Here is a 17,384-nt window from a genome sequence, read left to right as displayed (position 1 = left end):
GTATTCCCAGCAGGTGATAATCAAGGTACCCCTCCTGCAACAGGGAACGGGGTATTATTCCACACTGTTGTGGTACCGAAGCCGGACGGCTCGGTGAGACCGATTCTAAATCTAAAATATTTGAACACTTACATACAGAGGTTCAAATTCAAGATTGAGTCACTCAGAGCAGTGATTGCGAACCTGGAAGAAGGGGACTACATGATGTCTCGGGACATCAAGGATGCTTACCTTCATGTCCAAATTTACCCTTCTCACCAAGGGTACCTCGGGTTTATGGTACAGAACTGTCACTATCAGTTCAGACGCTGCCGTATGGATGGTCCACGGCACCCCGGGTCTTTACCAAGGTAATGGCCGAAATGATGATATTCCTTCGAAGGAAGGGAATTTTAGTTATCCCTTACTTGGACAATTCCCTGATAAGGGTAAGATCCAGGGAACAGTTGGAGGTCGGTGTAGCACTATCTCAGGTAGTGTTGCGGCAGCACGATTGGATTCTCAATATTCCAAAATCGCAGCTGGTTCCGACGACTCGTCTTCTGTTCCTAGGGATGATCCTGGACACAGTCCAGAAAAAGGTGTTTCTCCCGGAGGAGAAAGCCAGGGAGTTATCCGAGCTAGTCAGGAACCTCCTAAAACCGAGCCAAGTCTCAGTACATCAATGCACAAGGGTTCTGGGTAAAATGGTGGCTTCCTACGAAGCAATCCCATTCGGCAGATTCCACGCAAGAACTTTCCAGTGGGACCTGCTGGACAAATGGTCCGGGTCGCATCTTCAGATGCATCAGCGGATAACCCTGTCACCAAGAACAAGGGTGTCCCTCCTGTGGTGGTTGCAGAGTGCTCATCTTCTAGAGGGCCGCAGATTCGGCATTCAGGACTGGGTCCTGGTGACCACGGATGCCAGCCTGCGAGTCTGGGGAGCAGTCACACAGGGAAGGAATTTCCAGGGCTTATGGTCAAGCCTGGAGACATCACTTCACATAAATATCCTGAAGCTAAGGGCCATTTACAATGCTCTAAGCTTAGCAAGACCTCTGCTTCAAGGTCAGCCGGTGTTGATCCAGTCGGACAACATCACGGCAGTCACCCACGTAAACAGACAGGGTGGCACAAGAAGCAAGAGGGCAATGGCAGAAGCTGCAAGGATTCTTCGCTGGGCGGAAAATCATGTGATAGCACTGTCAGCAATTCTGGGAGTGGACAATTAGGAAGCAGACTTCCTCAGCAGACACGACCTCCACCCGGGAGAGTGGGGACTTCACCCAGAAGTCTTCCACATGATTATAAACCGTTGGGAAAAACTCGACAGGTATTGCGCCAGGTCAAGGGACCCTCAGGCAATAGCTGTAGACGCTCTGGTAACACCGTGGGTGTACCAGTCAGTGTATGTGTTCCCTCATCTGCCTCTCATACCCAAGGTACTGAGATTGATAAGATGGAGAGGAGTAAGCACTATATTCGTGGCTCCGGATTGGCCAAGAAGGACTTGGTAACCGGAACTTCAAAAGATGCTCACGGAGGATCCGTGGCCTCTACCTCTAAGAAGGGACCTGCTCCAGCAAGGACCCTGTCTGTTCCAAGACTTACCGCGACTGCGTTTGACGGCATGGCGGTTGAACGCCGGATCCTGAAGGAAAAAAGGCATTCCGGATGAAGTCATCCCTATCCTGATCAAAGCCAGGAAGGATGTAACCGCAAAACATTATCACCGCATTTGGCGAAAATATGTTGCGTGGTGCGAGGCCAGTAAGGCCCGACGGAGGAAATTCAACTGGGTCGATTCCTACATTTCCTGCAAACAGGAGTGTCTATGGGCCTGAAATTGGGGTCCATTAAGGTTCAAATTTCGGCCCTGTCATTTTTCTTCCAAAAAGAACTAGCTTCAGTCCCTGAAGTTCAGACGTTGTAAAAGGGGTACTGCATATACAGCCTCCTCTTGTGCCTCCAGTGGCACCTTGGGATCTCAATGTAGTTTTTGGGTTCCAAAAAGTCACATTGGTTTGAACCACTTAAATCTGTGGAGTTAAAATATCTCACATGGAAAGTGGTCATGCTGTTGGCCCTGGCCTGGGCCAGGCGCGTGTCAGAATTGGCGGCTTTATCCTGTAAAAGCCCTTATCTGATTTTCCATTCGGACAGGGCGGAATTGAGGACTCGTCCTCAGTTTCTCCCTAAGGTGGTTTCAGCGTTTCACCTGAACCAACCTATTGTGGTGCCTGCGGCTACTAGGGACTTGGAGGACTCCAAGTTGCTAGACGTTGTCAGGGCCCTGAAAATATATGTTTCCAGGACGGCTGGAGTCAGAAAATCTGACTCGCTGTTTATCCTGTATGCACCCAACAAGCTGGGTGCTCCTGCTTCTAAGCAGACTATTGCTCGTTGGATTTGTAGTACAATTCAGCTTGCACATTCTGTGGCAGGCCTGCCACAGCCAAAAATCTGTAAATGCCCACTCCACAAGGAAGATGGGCTCATCTTGGGCGGCTGCCCGAGGGGTCTCGGCTTTACAACTTTGCCGAGCAGCTACTTGGTCAGGAGCAAATACGTTTGTAAAATTCTACAAAATTGATACCCTGGCTGAGGAGGACCTGGAGTTCTCTCATTTGGTGCTGCAGAGTCATCCGCACTCTCCCGCCCGTTTGGGAGCTTTGGTATAATCCCCATGGTCCTTACGGAGTTCCCAGCATCCACTAGGACGTCAGAGAAAATAAGAATTTACTTACCGATAATTCTATTTCTCATAGTCCGTAGTGGATGCTGGGCGCCCATCCCAAGTGCGGATTGTCTGCAATACTTGTACATAGTTACAAAAATCGGGTTATTATTGTTGTGAGCCATCTTTTCAGAGGCTCCTCTGTTATCATGCTGTTAACTGGGTTCAGATCACAGGTTGTACGGTGTGATTGGTGTGGCTGGTATGAGTCTTACCCGGGATTCAAAATCCTTCCTTATTGTGTACGCTCGTCCGGGCACAGTATCCTAACTGAGGCTTGGAGGAGGGTCATAGGGGGAGGAGCCAGTGCACACCAGCTAGTCCTAAAGCTTTTACTTTTGTGCCCAGTCTCCTGCGGAGCCGCTATTCCCCATGGTCCTTTCGGAGTTCCCAGCATCCACTACGGACTATGAGAAATAGAATTATCGGTAAGTAAATTCTTATTATCCTGTGATTGTCATTTAGAAAGCTTTTTTTTCTGCTGCGGGGTACACTGGGATCTACAAGGATGGACAATGGGTGTAGAGTAGGATCTTGATCCGAGGCACCAACAGGGTCAAAGCTTTGACTGTTCCCAGAATGCACAGTGCTGCCTCCTCTATAACCTCGCCTCCCTGCACAGGAGCTCAGTTTTGTAGTTGGTGCTGAAAGTAAGCAGGCACATAACAGAGGGGCTGCTCCAGGCACCCCTAAGAAGAGCTTTTTTTATGAAGAAAAAGTGAAGACTTCAAGGGCAGCAGCGGTGGTAAATGTCAGAAGACATTCACTGCTGCAGCTCCAGCTCTCCCCAGCGGTGCTGTACACTCCCGAGCCCTGGTTGCCGGGTAACTACAGCAGGAATCTCCGGTTTTCTTCACGTCAGGCACACACGACGGGGGCTCTCAGGGATCGCGTGGCCGCGCTTCGGGAGGTGGTGAGTGGGTCCCGCTTACGTGACCCGGTCTTTATCGCGATGCGGCGTGGTCAGTGGGAGGAGGGCCGCGCGCGCTGGCGGTGGACACTGTGGCAGTACAGGCGATCCCACTAGATCACCAGGGCATGGGTGCAGGTCAGGTTTTCTCTCTAAACCATTTTCAGTAGCCCACAGTACCCGGTGGTTTTGCCAGCAGGGGGATAAGGCTTAGACCTGAAGCCCCTCCCCCAGCCCCAGGGCGCCATTTCCCGCAAATGTTCCCGCCCTGGAGCTGCATATCTGTCTCTCCCTCACTCCCTGTCAGTGTCTGGGCGCCATTATCCCTCAGCTTCACTGTTCCTGGGACTGCTTGGGCAAATCCTCCTGTGTAAAGCCGCCTGGTTGTCAGTGCTGTGACTTTACATGACACTTAAGTATTCTACCTGCCTTTTTAGACAGTGCTAGTTAAGAGAGAGTGCATTTAGTCAGGGTTTTCTTGTACAATTACCCTGTGATATACATCCAGTTCTTACTGTGTAGTGTTATATCTATTGACTATATAGCTATATATATAAGCTAGTCCAGTGCAGTATTATTGTTAGTAATAACCTCTGCATTGTACAAACTGTGACTATCTGTGTGTGCATTAGATAGCTGAGTGGTGTCCATTTCGTGTCTCTCACTCAACCTGCTATCCCTATATTCTATAACCTGAGGGGGCTTGGAGCGTCAGGTTTTACATTGATATAGGATTTTCACAAAGATATACTTTAATACGTATTTTTCTCTGTGATTTAGTCACCATATCTCTCCTTTATCTCTGCTAGTGTTGACTACACTGCGCAGGGGTTTGCTGCCAATTGTACTGTGTTACCTGATACTGCAAGTTATATCATGTCTGCTTCTGAGGGTAACGGTTCTGGGGCTGAACACACTGCCGGTGTTGCCGAATCCACAGATCCCTATGAGGGGAATATAGCAGCTGTGGGCTCTGGTTCTGGGGGTTCCTTGCCCCCCAGTGGGACTGTGGCAACGGAGGCACATAATGACCCACCGTGGGCCGCTTTTTCCACGCTTCTGCATACGCTAGTTCATAAACGAACACCCCCTATGGGACCCCCAATGCCGGTACAACCGTATGTGGTCCCTGCAGCTAACCCGCCGTAGGCGGACGATTTATCTGCTCAATTGAAGAAGTTGAACCAGTCCCTGACTACTAAAAAGTCTGACCATCGCTCACCTAAGTCCAAGGGGTCCTCTAAGCGAGCGCTTGTCTCCTCACAATCCACTGCTGTCACTGACACCTCGTCTGATGAAGACGGCACTTACACTGACCCCACAGGTTCTGACTCAGATACCGGCTGATGGGGAGGGTAGTTCACATGTGGATGTTCCTGATCTTTTGGAGGCTATTAAGTTAATTCTGCAGATTACGGATGATCCCGAGCCATCCGTCCCTCCTAAGAAACCTGATAGGTTCAAGCGTCAGAAGGTGGTTAAACAAGTTTTACCTCACTCTGATCACCTGGTGGATATACGTCAGGAACCCTGGCAAAACCCGGGTCCGAAGTTTGTGCCTCAAAAGAAGATGCTGGCTCGCTATCCCCTTGCGCCAGAGCTGTCTAAGAATTGGGAAACGCCTCTTCCAGTAGACTCACATGTGGTTAGGATGGTGGTTTCCTCAGCTCTGCCTGTCACTACAGTCACGTCTCTAAAAGAGCCTACGGATAAACATGTGGAGGGTTGTCTTAAAGCGATTTACACCCTTACGGATGCTGCACAGAGGCCCACTATTGCAGCAACATGGGCTGCAGAGGCTATTGAAGCATGGGCCTTGGAGTTAGAAGCTGAAATCTCCTCTGACCATGCTAGACAATGCTTGTCATATATTGTCACAGCTTCTCGCTATATTAAAGAGGCGGCTTCTGATGCCGGTATCCTAGCAGCCAAGGCCTCTACTACGTCAGTCCTAGCTCGCCGGATATAGTGGCTGAGATCCTGGTCTGTGGATCTGGACTCTAGAAAAACCCTGGAGGTACTCCCTTTCAAGGGAGATATTCTGTTTGGGGAGGACGTAAATAAGATAGTGGCTGACTTGGCTACTGCCAAAACTGCCTGTCTGCCAAGTACCGCTCCTTCTGTGTCGAAGGCTAAAGGTACTTCCTTTCGCCCCTTTCGTCCTTCAGGTAAAGCAAAAGGTCAGGCGTACAACAAGCAGGCCCGCACTTCCAAATCTGGTAAGCCGAAGCCAAAAAGAGCCTGGGCGGCCCGCCAGCCAGCTTCCAAGGCCGATAAGTCTGCCGCGTGACGGGGCGGGCCTCCCCCTGGGAAACCCAGGGTGGGGGGCCGGCTTCTAGGGTATACCCTGGAATGGTTGAACACCACTTCAGATGCCTGGGTACGGGAAGTCGTCACTTGAGGTTACGCCATTGCCTTCAAAAACAGACCCCCTAATCGATTTTGACAGACAGACGTCCCGTCGGACCAGACAAAGGCAAACACTCTGCATTTGGTGGTACAGACCCTTCTGGATACAGGAGTCGTAGTACAGGTGCCTCTTACGCAGAGGGGCCGGGGGTACTATACTCCGCTGTTTCTATTCTCTAAACTGAATGGGTCCTCCCGGCCCATTCTCAACCTCAAGGCATTGAACAAGTTTGTGAAAGTTTACAAGTTCCGTATGGAAACCCTTCGCTCTATAGTTCTGGCTTTGGAACCTGGGGACTACATGGTCTCCCTGGACATACAGGATGCTTACCTGCATATTCCTATAGCAGCGTCACATCAGCAATACCTGAGGTTTGCTATTGGCAACCTCCATTACCAGTTTCGGGCATTACCTTTTGGCTTAACAACGGCTCCGCGAGTCTTCACCAAAGTAATGGCGGTGATGACGGTGGTACTCCGCCGTCAAGGGGTCAGGATACTGCCATATCTGGACGACTTGTTAATCCTGGCAAATTCCCCAGAACTTCTCCTGCGTCATCTGGATATGACGGTCCGGTTTCTACAAGCCCACGGGTGGCTCATCAACTGGAAGAAATCCTCCCTGATCCCTGCTCAGAGCATGGTGCATCTGGGAGCGCTATTGGACACTCACAACCAGAGGTTGTTCTTGTGTCAGGAGAAAGTCCTGAAGCTTCAGGACAGGATTGGTTGCTTCCTTTCTCGTCCGCAAGTGTCGATACATTCGGCAATGCAGGTGCTGGGCCTCATGGTATCCGCATTCGACATGGTGGAGTATGCTCAATTCCATTCTCACCCCCTCCAGAGGCTGATTCTAGCCAAGTGGGACGGCCTGCCTCACCGGATCAGGTCTCAAATGATCTCTTTGACTCCGGAGGTCCGTCTGTCGCTGCCCTGGTGGCTCCAGGACCAACAATTGTGCAGAGGCCGTCCCTTCTGGATATCCAAGTGGCTTACATAAATCATCAAGGCGGCACTCGAAGCCGTCTGGCAATGAAGGAAGTCTCACGGATTCTACATTGGGTGGACGCCATCTACCGGCCATATCGGCAATCTTCATTCCGGGAGTCCTGAATTGGGAAGCGGACTTTCTCAGTCGGCAGGACGTGCATGCCGGCGAGTGGGACCTCCATCCAGAAGTGTTTCAACTCCTAGTGGAAAAGTGGGGTCTTCCAGACGTAGATCTGATGGCGTCTCGACACAATCACAAGGTTCCGGTCTTCGGAGCACGGACAAGGGATCCTCAAGCAGCATTCGTGGATGCGCTGGCGGTGCCGTGGAGGTTTCAGCTGCCGTACGTGTTCCTTCCGGTGTCACTCCTGCCCAGGGTAATTCGGAAGTTCAAGCAAGAAAAATGAATTCTGCTTCTCATAGCTCCAGCGTGGCCCAGACGGCATTGGTTCTCAGACCTGCAGGGCCTATCGTCAGAGCATCCAATTCTACTTCCACAACGCCCAGACCTCCTCGTTCAGGGCCCCTGTGTCTACCAGGACCTAGCCCGGCTGTCTTTGACGGCGTGGCTCTTGAAGCTTCCGTCTTGAGGGCTAAGGGTTTTTCTGAGGAGGTCATTAAAACTATGTTGCGGGCCCGGAAACCGGCTTCTGCCCGGATTTACCATAGGGTCTTGCATTCCTACTTTGTTTGGTGCGCATCTAACAATTGTGACGCTTCCAAGTTTAGTACAGCCAAACTTTTGGCTTTTCTGCAGCAGGGCCTTGATTTAGGCCTGCGTCTGGCCTCCCTCAAGGTTCATATTTCTGCCTTGTCGGTGTGGTTTCAGAGAAAAATTGCGACTTTACCTGATGTTCATACTTTCACTCAGGGTGTGTTGCGTATCCAACCTCCCTATGTTCCGCCTGTGGCTCCTTGGGACTTGTCGGTGGTTTTGGAGGCGTTGCAGGAGCCTCCGTTTGAACCCCTTGGTTCAACTGATCTTAAGTGGCTTTCCCTTAAGGTGGTGTTCTTGCTGGCTATTGCCTCTGCTAGAAGAGTGTCGGATTTGGGTGCCCTTTCCTGTAGTTCCCCATATCTGATTTTTCACCGTGACCGGGCGGTACTTCGGACTCGTCCTGGTTATTTTTTTTTTAAATCAAGTAGTTTTTATTGAGTTTTATGTCACAAACAAACAAAACAAAACATCAACATTGAAATTTAACTATAACTTTAACAGTTGCCATCAATAAACCGATTTTTTCAATCACATTTTGGTATACGTGTTGTTTCTTATCATATATAGTTACATATATGTATACATGACGAGGAGTATCCATAGTTTTACAATGTCGCTCATGTGCTTAATACTTGTTCGCCCAGCCCTGCGCCTCCCCAGCGGCCCCACATCTCCGTAAATCGAGAGGTGGAACCCCGTATTTTATACATATGTTTCTCATGGCGAATTACCTCGTTCACCAACGCCCTCCAGTGCTCCACCCTAGGTATATCAGCAGAGAACCAGACCCTAGCAATAATCACCTTAGCTAGCGTTGTGAGACACAGGACATATTTGTACAGCAAAACAGAGTGCGTCTCCTCCAAATCTAGCCCAAATAAACATATGCCAGGATCTAATGTAGGAAGGGACGGTGCTGTCATGACTACCTCACACCAAACTCTGTGCCAGAAAAGGGAAATCTCAGGGCAGTCCCACAATAAGTGCCAAAATCCGGCATCAGCTGCCTGACACCTGGGGCAGTTAGAATCTTCCCTAAGACCAGCCCTCCGCATACTAACCGGAGTGCGGTAGGACCTGTGTAGAATGTAGAAAAAAACCTGCTTATACCTTATACATGGTGTAGTGTATTTAAGTGAACTCATAATCTGAAGCCACTGCTCTTGGGACAATTGCCCTAAATCAGTCTCCCATTTAGTACGGAGATTGTTTAATAGATCGGGATAGCTATTGTTATTTAAAGCAGCATATATGGTAGACACCTTCCCCCTCCGGCTCATTGAAGCAAGCAGCGTCTTAACAGGTGAGTCAGCCATCGATGGTGGGCCGTGAGGGAATTGGGTCTGTACAGCATGTCTAAGCCGAAAGTATCGGAACATAACTGTGTTAGGCACATCAAATTCGATCTTTAGTTGCTGAAATGACTTCAGCACTCCACCGTGGTATAGCTGACCCAGTGCCACGACTCCCCTAGCAATCCATATGTTATCTAGCGACATCTCATATAGCTCAGGGTATGCACTATTGAACCACAATGGAGTACAGGTATCATGTCCCTCCCAGTCATACAAAGTGTGCGCATAACGCCAGATAAGCAAGGCTTGACGCAACAAGGGAGGCATGCCAGACGTTGAGAGACCAGAAAGGAGAAGTTGAAGAGGAGAGAGAGAGAAAGCAGGAGAGCACTCCGTCCGCTCAGCCAGAAACCCCCTCATCGTATCCCCCAGAGAGTCCCCAGTCCATTCACTCAGATGGGCCAACTGAGTGGCCACATAGTATAGTCTGAGATCTGGGAGGCTTGCTCCGCCAGACACCTGGGATCTGCACATCGTTCTTATAGAGACCCTCGCCTGCCTGCCACTCCATATAAATGAGGATAAAACTCCCTCAATAACAGTAAAGATCTTCTTGGGAAGGTAGACCGGGGAATTCTGTAGAGCATAGAGAAACTTTGGCTGCATCACCATTTTAAATAAATTGACCCTACCCAGGACAGACAGCGGTAATTTTTTCCAGCTATGTGCCTTTTCTTTAAATGTCGCTAGTATGGGGTCAATATTTTGGGCCATATAGCTACGCGCCATAGGAGTAATCCAGATGCCTAGATATTTGAATCGCAGTGTCCATTGCAAAGGATACGCCCCCTGTGTGTTTTCGGGAAGAAGGCCAGAGATAGGAAAAATGTGGGACTTGTCCCAGTTAATTAGCAGACCGGAAAAGATACCAAAATTCTCCACTACCTGTAATGCTGTTCGTAGGGAGTCATCAGAGTCCTGCAGGAAGAGTAGCATGTCATCCGCGTATAGCGCCACCACATCCACATGACCCCCAATCTCAACTCCCCTGACCCCGCTATCACCTCGCAACAGGGCGGCCAACGGCTCCACGGCCATCGCAAACAGTGCAGGAGACAGGGGGCAGCCCTGTCGAGTGCCCCTCTCCAGTGCAAAAAGCTCAGACGTGAAACCATTGGCCGTCACACGAGCCACAGGCAAGGAATACAATAATTGGATAAAGCCAATAAAACGAGGACCAAAGGCAAATTTCTCCAGCACCCCCCATAGGTACCTCCACTCTACGGAGTCGAACGCTTTGGCCGCATCAAGGGACACCACCACCGCGTCCGATCCCCCCACATCATTTCTCTGGAGATGACAGAACAATCTACGTAAATTTTGGGCCGTGGACTTACCCGGCATAAAGCCCGTCTGGTCTGGATGAATTATCGTTGTAATTACCAAATTCAATCGAGATGCCAAGATTTTTGCCAATATTTTTACATCAGTGTTGAGGAGGGAAATGGGTCGATAGGACTCGGGGAGCAGGGGGTCTTTCCCTGGTTTCAGCAGGACAATTATATTGGCCTCGGCCATAGAACGCGGGAGGGCCCCACCCTTTAAGAGTAGTTCAAACAGTTGTAGGAGATAGGGGGCAAAAAAAGTAATGTATTTTTTATAGACCTCGCCCGGAAGTCCATCTGATCCCGGTGCCTTAGACGCCGGGAGAGACAGGATCGCAGCCTCCACCTCCTCCACCGTGATAGGCGCATCCAGAGCCCCAGAGTCCTCCCGGGACAAGCATGGCAAGGCCAACTGAGCCAAAAAATCCCCCAGCTGATCATCAGAGTAACCGGCTCGGGAGGCATAGAGCGAGGAATAATAACTACGGAAAGTCTCCGCCACTTTTGATCCAGAGTAACACATTTGGCCAGCAGAGTTTTTCACACACTGAATTACTGTTCTAGGGGAATCAGACCGGGCCAAAAAGGCCAAATAGCTGCCATTCATCTCAGCCCGAAAATACTGCTCATGTCCCGTAAAAAGGAGTCTACGCCTGGATTTCTCAAATAAACAATCCGACCACTCACTCTGCGCGTTCTTCCACAACAATTCATCAGGCCGCAAATGGGTATTAAGATATTGAGATTCCAACTGCTGGCACAAATATTCCAACCGCATCTCCTCCCTTTTACTGAACGCTTTAACTTCAGAGATCCGCTTTATAAAGGAGCCCCGCAGAAACGCCTTAAAGGCATCATGCTTCATTGTCAGAACACTGTATAGTGAATTATCTTCCTGGAACCCTTCCCAGGCGGCCATCAGATCCTCACCCTTCCCCAGCAGAGTCAACCAAAAGGGATTAAGCTTCCACATTTTTGCTCCCCGCTCCCAACCTATATTAACTGTGACCAAAACAGGAGAGTGATCCGATATGCCCCTAGGGAGATAATCCACCGCCAGCACGTCCGGGGACAAATCATGGGAAACCAACACCAAATCAATACGAGAAAAAGCGTGATGGGTAGCGGACTGACAGGAGAACTGAGTGGCCGCGGGATTTCGACATCTCCATATATCCACCAGCCCCATCTCCCCCACCAGTCTTGCGAATGAGGTAGGGGTTGCCAGGGGAGGGGAAGATGCAACCGACTCCCTCCACCTGTCCATGCCACCATCCATGACATTGTTAAAATCTCCTAGACATATCACAGGGGTAGCAGGGGACCGGGCCAGAAAACGGGCAGCGTGCCGGAGGACCTCATTGTTATATGGCGGGGGGACATATACTGCTAATATATTAAACAGTCGGCTGTTAATATGGGCTCGTAGGAAGACGTATCTGCCATATTGGTCAGTTTCACATTCATCCATATGAAATTGTACGGACTTTTTAATCATTACAGAAACGCCTCTTGCATTGCTAGAGAAGGTGGAATGATACACGTGACTGACCCAGGGCTTTCTAAGCGCCAACACTCTACCTCCATGCAAATGTGTTTCAGAAAGACAAATTGTCTGCCTGATATTTTTTAACCTGAGTCAGGACTAACGATCTTTTGATTTTTTCATTCAATCCCCGAACGTTCCAGCTGAGCAGACGGAGCCCCTCAGAAACAGTAGACATAGAAATCATAACTGAGAGGGATAACAGGATAGGTTAAAGATACATATAGCAGAGCCTGGCATCGCAGCATAGCAACGTTGAGCCAACAGTACATAGGGACGGGAGTAACCAGTCCCCCTACGTTCCTGGAGGCATAAGAGCACAAAGCAACATAATGCAGAAAATACGCGTCTTTGCAAAATACGCACAGAGCTAAAAAGTGATGGCTTGGAAAAAAATAAACTAACCCCCCCCGCACCCACCCTGTATCACCTAATAACGCAGTGTAGCAGAACACACACATAGGCAAAAATTGATGGCATGAAAAAAAACAAACTAACCCCCCCCACTCCCACCCTGTATCACCTTGCGAACATAAGGTATACCTGGATCCCATAACTCCCACCAAAGTAACTAAACTAAGGGATAGGGGCCTAACTAAGATCCCAAAGAAATGCCCCTACACTATCTTCGGCATAAACTCTCCACAGAGTACCAGTAGAAGTAGTACCCTAACCCTGGGAAAGAAAAAAAAAAAAAAAAGGAAGAAAAAAAGAAAAACATATCTAGCAGCGTACCCCAACGTATAAAAACGAGACAAAGATTAATATCAACATTAGGCTGCTCAGCATTACCCCCCTAATACATTGCATATATATCCACAGCATGACTAGCGTAACATAATTTGAAACAGCTAGGCTTAGCCAGCAATAAGAAAGTAACAAATCAACAAATGTATAATAATACATCAACGAGGAGGACGAGGCTGTCGTTCCAACCATGCAGCAGCATCCTGAGGAGTGGAGAAGAAATGAGTGGTGTTATCGGACACCACTCTCAGTTTGGCCGGGAACAACATAGAGTATTGTATATTGCGGTCACGGAGTTGACGCTTAACATGCAGAAACTGTGATCTACTCTTTTGCACCTCCAGGGCAAAGTCAGGGAAAACGGATATATTATGTCCATCTAGTTGGATAGGGCCCTGTGTCCGGGCCATGCGGAGTATAGCGTCACGGTCCTTAAAATGTAGGAAACGAGCAATAAATGTTCTAGCCGGAGCCCCGGGTGGTGGCGGTCTAGGCGGGAGCCTGTGCGCTCGTTCCACCGCGAATTGAGAGGTAAATGCTTCTTTGCCAAATAATTTAATAAGCCAATTTTCCAGAAAGGATTCCGGGGAGGTGCCCTCTGCCCTCTCAGGGAGCCCAACAAACCGAACGTTGTTGCGCCGTAGTCTCCCCTCGATATCGGACATTTTACTCTGCATAGATATCACCTGGGTAGACAAGTCGGCCACTTTCAATTGTAAGGGTGATGTAGTGTCTTCCAGAGCCGATATCCGATGCTCAGTTTCACCCACTCTTTCCCGGATTTTTTGTAGATCCTGTCTTAGGAGAGAAACGTCCGCCTGGACTTGCCCAATCTTGTCCGTGACCCTCTGCTCAGACGCAAAAATGGCCTGTAGTATTTGCTGGGTAGACTGAACCTGCTCAGTGGGGTCGGGGGCAGCGACCTCAGCCGCAGACGGGGATGGGTCAGTGTCACCTTGCTTTGCCGAATGAGTTGCCTGTTGCGACCTAGCAAATTTCTCCAGTTTTGCAGCGGCGTTCGCCGCGCTCTGACCTCCTTTCACCATTGCAGCACTGGACGCGAAGTCAGGACCCCAAGGATATTACAGCAAAAAAGTCCCTGAGCAGTATCAGGTCAGCACAGGTGCTGGAGCCGCACGGATCGGGCAGATATGATAAATAATAATGTAGCAAAGTAGAGCAGGCTTATGGGCACACCGCAGAGTAGGTTATATATAGAGAATAGGAGACTGGCTGGATCAGGACAGGAGCAAAACTAAGAGCACATGCGTGGTTACTGCAGTTTTGCAGAGAGCATATAGGGACTGTATTGTATCTTCCCTAATTATTGCTGACTATTTCCTTCCCCCTTCTACATCCATAGGAATTCCACATTGGACGTGGGGGGGGGGGGGAGTCTCAACTTTGGTACCCGTTTCAATACAGTTATTAAGCCCAGGAGGGGGACAGAGAGGCAGTCCCAGCCACAGCTCGCCTCACTGTGCGGCACCACAGGATGGGGAATCCGTCAGTAGCAGGGAGACAAGCTCATATTGATAATTAAAGATGGAGGTTTCGCGGGCTTTCCGCTCCGCACTCACCAGCTCGCCGTATCTTCCACGGGTCTGCGGGCGAGCACCGCCGCGCTCAGCCCGCCAGTCAGGGCCTCCTCCGTCGCGTTCCCCCAGCCGGGGGATCACTGCAGGGTCGCCGCCGGAAGCGCTGTCGCGTGTCGTCCCGCGAGCTCCGGCACGCAGAGAGGCAGGGAGCCGGGCCAGCACGCTGGAGGGGTCGGGTACAGGAAGCCGCTGCACGCTCCGGGCCAGCACGGATGGTAACAGGGGTAGCACCTCTTCCAATACTTGCAGGCAGATCCCAGGAGCCACGGGTTAGGGAAAAAAGGATATTTGACAGGATTAATATGGAGAGCTAGAGCAGTACACTGCTACTCCATGCCGATCCAGGCCACGCCCCCCTCGTCCTGGTTATTTACCTAAGGTGGTTTCCTCGTTCCACCTTAATCAGGAGATTGTGGTTCCGAACCTTTGTCTCTCCTGACTTGTCTTCCAAAGAGAACGGTCTTTGGATGTGGTACGGGCTCTCCGTATCTATGTGAAGAGAACTGCTTCTGTTCGTTCTAAAATTTGATTCTCTCTTTGTTTTGTTTGGATTTCACAAACGTGGCTGGCCTGCTCACAAGCAGACTCTGGCCAGGTGGATTAGAATGGTGATTGCACGTGCTTATGTGAAGGCTGTCTGTCAGCTCCTGATCACATTACGGCCCATTCTACTCGGTCTGTTGGACCTTCTTGGGCGGCCCAACGTGGTGCGACCCTTGAACAATTGTGCAAGGCGGCTACGTGGTCCTCGGTGAACACGTTCATAAGGTTCTATGCCTTCGATACTGCCGCTTCCCAGGATGCTTCCTTTGGACGCCGGGTTCTTGTGCCCGCTACAGTGCATCCCCTCCCATAAGGAACTGCTTTAGGACATCCCCATTGTCCATCCTTGTTGAGCCCAGTGTACCCCGCAGCAGAAAACGAGTTTTATGGTAAGAACTTACCGTTGTTAAAACTCTTTCTGCGAGGTACACTGGGCTCCACAAGGCGCCCACCCTGACGCACTTAGCTTCTTTGGGTTGGTATGGCATTAGCCGCTGACACTTCTCCTGTCGTGAGCGTGTGGTGTATGTGGCTACTAACCGTTGTCGTCTCTTTTCCTGCTACTGCTTCCTGCTACTGCATTGGGCTGGTTAACTAAAAACTTAGCTCCTGTGCAGGGAGGCGGGGTTATAGAGGAGGCGGCGCTGTGCATTCTGGGAACAGTCAAAGCTTTGAGCCTGTTGGTGCCTCGGATCAAGATCCTACTCTACACCCTTTGTCCATCCTTGTGGAGCCCAGTGTACCTCGCAGAAAGTTTTAACAACGGTAAGTTCTTACCATAAAACTCGTTTTTCTTCTAACTTTCCGTTCATGGAAGGTATTGATTTATTTAACTTTGCAAAAATCCAATTGAGATTTTATTATTTGAACACATTTTACATTTCTTGACACAGATGCGTTTGAGCTCTAGCATCAGCCCCTTAGTGATTGAAAACTTATCCAAGATTTGTGTCACAAGTGCACACTGCACAACAAGTATGTTTCTGGTAATGAAGCTTGGCGGTACAGTGTTGCCTTTTCTATGTAGCGAATACCGATCTGCTGAGCGGCTGTCACACAGGTGCTCAGACTCTGTAACATGATGGGAATCAGCAGGCATTTATTTGACACTAGCTACGTGTACGTTTTACAAAATGGGACGCATATTTGAATTTTCTCTGTACTGGCCGAATTGTTGATATTTTTCTGATTGTAGGAAAGGTAAAGTCCAGTTCATTGTGGCATCAGTTCAAATGCAGCAAAAAAAAAATGTTTATATTTCAGTTTTTATTCTTATGTGTTCCCTCAGTGCAATGGAATGTCAAATCGGTTTTGGGGATGGGGTCGAGAAGATGATGAGTTTTACCGCAGGATCAAAGGAGCTGGGTTACAGGTAATCTAAATTATATTCTTTGCTTTAGCACACTATAGCTTTTTTATCTGAATTTGTGCTTAATTGAAAGAGCAAATGGATTCCCGGTAATGTAAAATGTAGTAGCATCTGAATGCACAGTAAATATATCTAGTTTATAGTGCATCACTGACGCAAGCTTAGTGCACCTCCACAGTAAGTACATATTGATAAAAGATGGCATCATCTCTGTAGTAGCGGACCCAACAAATCTTACCAAAACATATCCACTACAGATCAGCTCTATATACTTTTGCATCTCAGTCAGTATATAGAGTCCTTTTACATGCATGGGAATATTGTTTAAACATGTATACATTTTTTTTTTCATTCCTGTGTAGTACATACTTACTTGTAGTGATGAATGGCATGTTTCAGTGCATTGTTACAAAAGTTAATGTAAATTGTAATATAACAAACAAACAAACTGGTGAATCTGTATTTTTTTCCCCAGCTTTTACGACCAACTGGAATTACCACAGGATACCAAACATTTCACCACATTCATGACCCTGCATGGAGAAAGCGAGACCAGAAGAGAATTGCCGCACAAAAACAGGTATGGCTTTAACCACTTAACAGACACTTTTTATTTATTTATTTATTTTACGAAAACTGGTCAGAAATTGTTTAAAAAGTGTTTTTCAAAATATACTTAAATATTTTATTTTAAAAAGAAAAAACATACCAAAGAGTGTGTTTTGCACCCCACCCCTGTGTTCATAGGTCCCCATTTTACTTCACACCCCTCCATCAGGCAAGTGGTTAAGGTGTATACAGTTTGTACAACACTATTTATCAAGGTCTGCATTTGTTGTGTAGTGACTGTTCTTTGTACTTGAGGCACATTTTGTCCACTTTAACCTGGACACCTGTGCAGAAGAGCAAACACGTGTGAAGTGTTAAGGAAAAATGGAATAGTCCTCTGTAGCATATACATTTCAATCATGATTTATTCTAACCTAGATAGAATTTAAGAATTATTCATATTATGGCCTGACTCAAGTTCAGCAACTGTGTAGCCATCTACCTGCAAGTACAGTATAGCATCTTTGTTTTTTATCTGTATTTTAAATATATAAATGGGCCAATCTGTTAGCACTCTGATGCAAGTGCCATAGACCGATATAAATG

The 17,384-nt window shown here is 48.6% G+C and overlaps 1 protein-coding gene across 3 annotated transcripts in view; it reads left to right on the top strand.

Annotated features, from left to right (window-relative positions):
• The window catches only part of B4GALT7 (beta-1,4-galactosyltransferase 7), a 92,409-nt gene that overhangs the window by 56,799 nt on the left and 18,226 nt on the right, over window positions 1–17,384 (top strand). For all 3 annotated transcript variants that reach the window (XM_063927902.1, XM_063927903.1, XM_063927901.1), the window contains exons 4-5: window positions 16,149–16,232; window positions 16,705–16,809. In XM_063927902.1, coding sequence (XP_063783972.1) covers window positions 16,149–16,232; window positions 16,705–16,809 — 189 coding nt within the window. The remainder of the gene's footprint in view (window positions 1–16,148; window positions 16,233–16,704; window positions 16,810–17,384) is intronic.

This window comes from Pseudophryne corroboree, chromosome 6 (assembly GCF_028390025.1).
Source record: "Pseudophryne corroboree isolate aPseCor3 chromosome 6, aPseCor3.hap2, whole genome shotgun sequence".
NCBI lineage: Eukaryota > Metazoa > Chordata > Amphibia > Anura > Myobatrachidae > Pseudophryne > Pseudophryne corroboree.
Note: the sequence above shows the minus strand (reverse complement) of the source record. Positions and strands in the feature narration are given on the sequence as shown.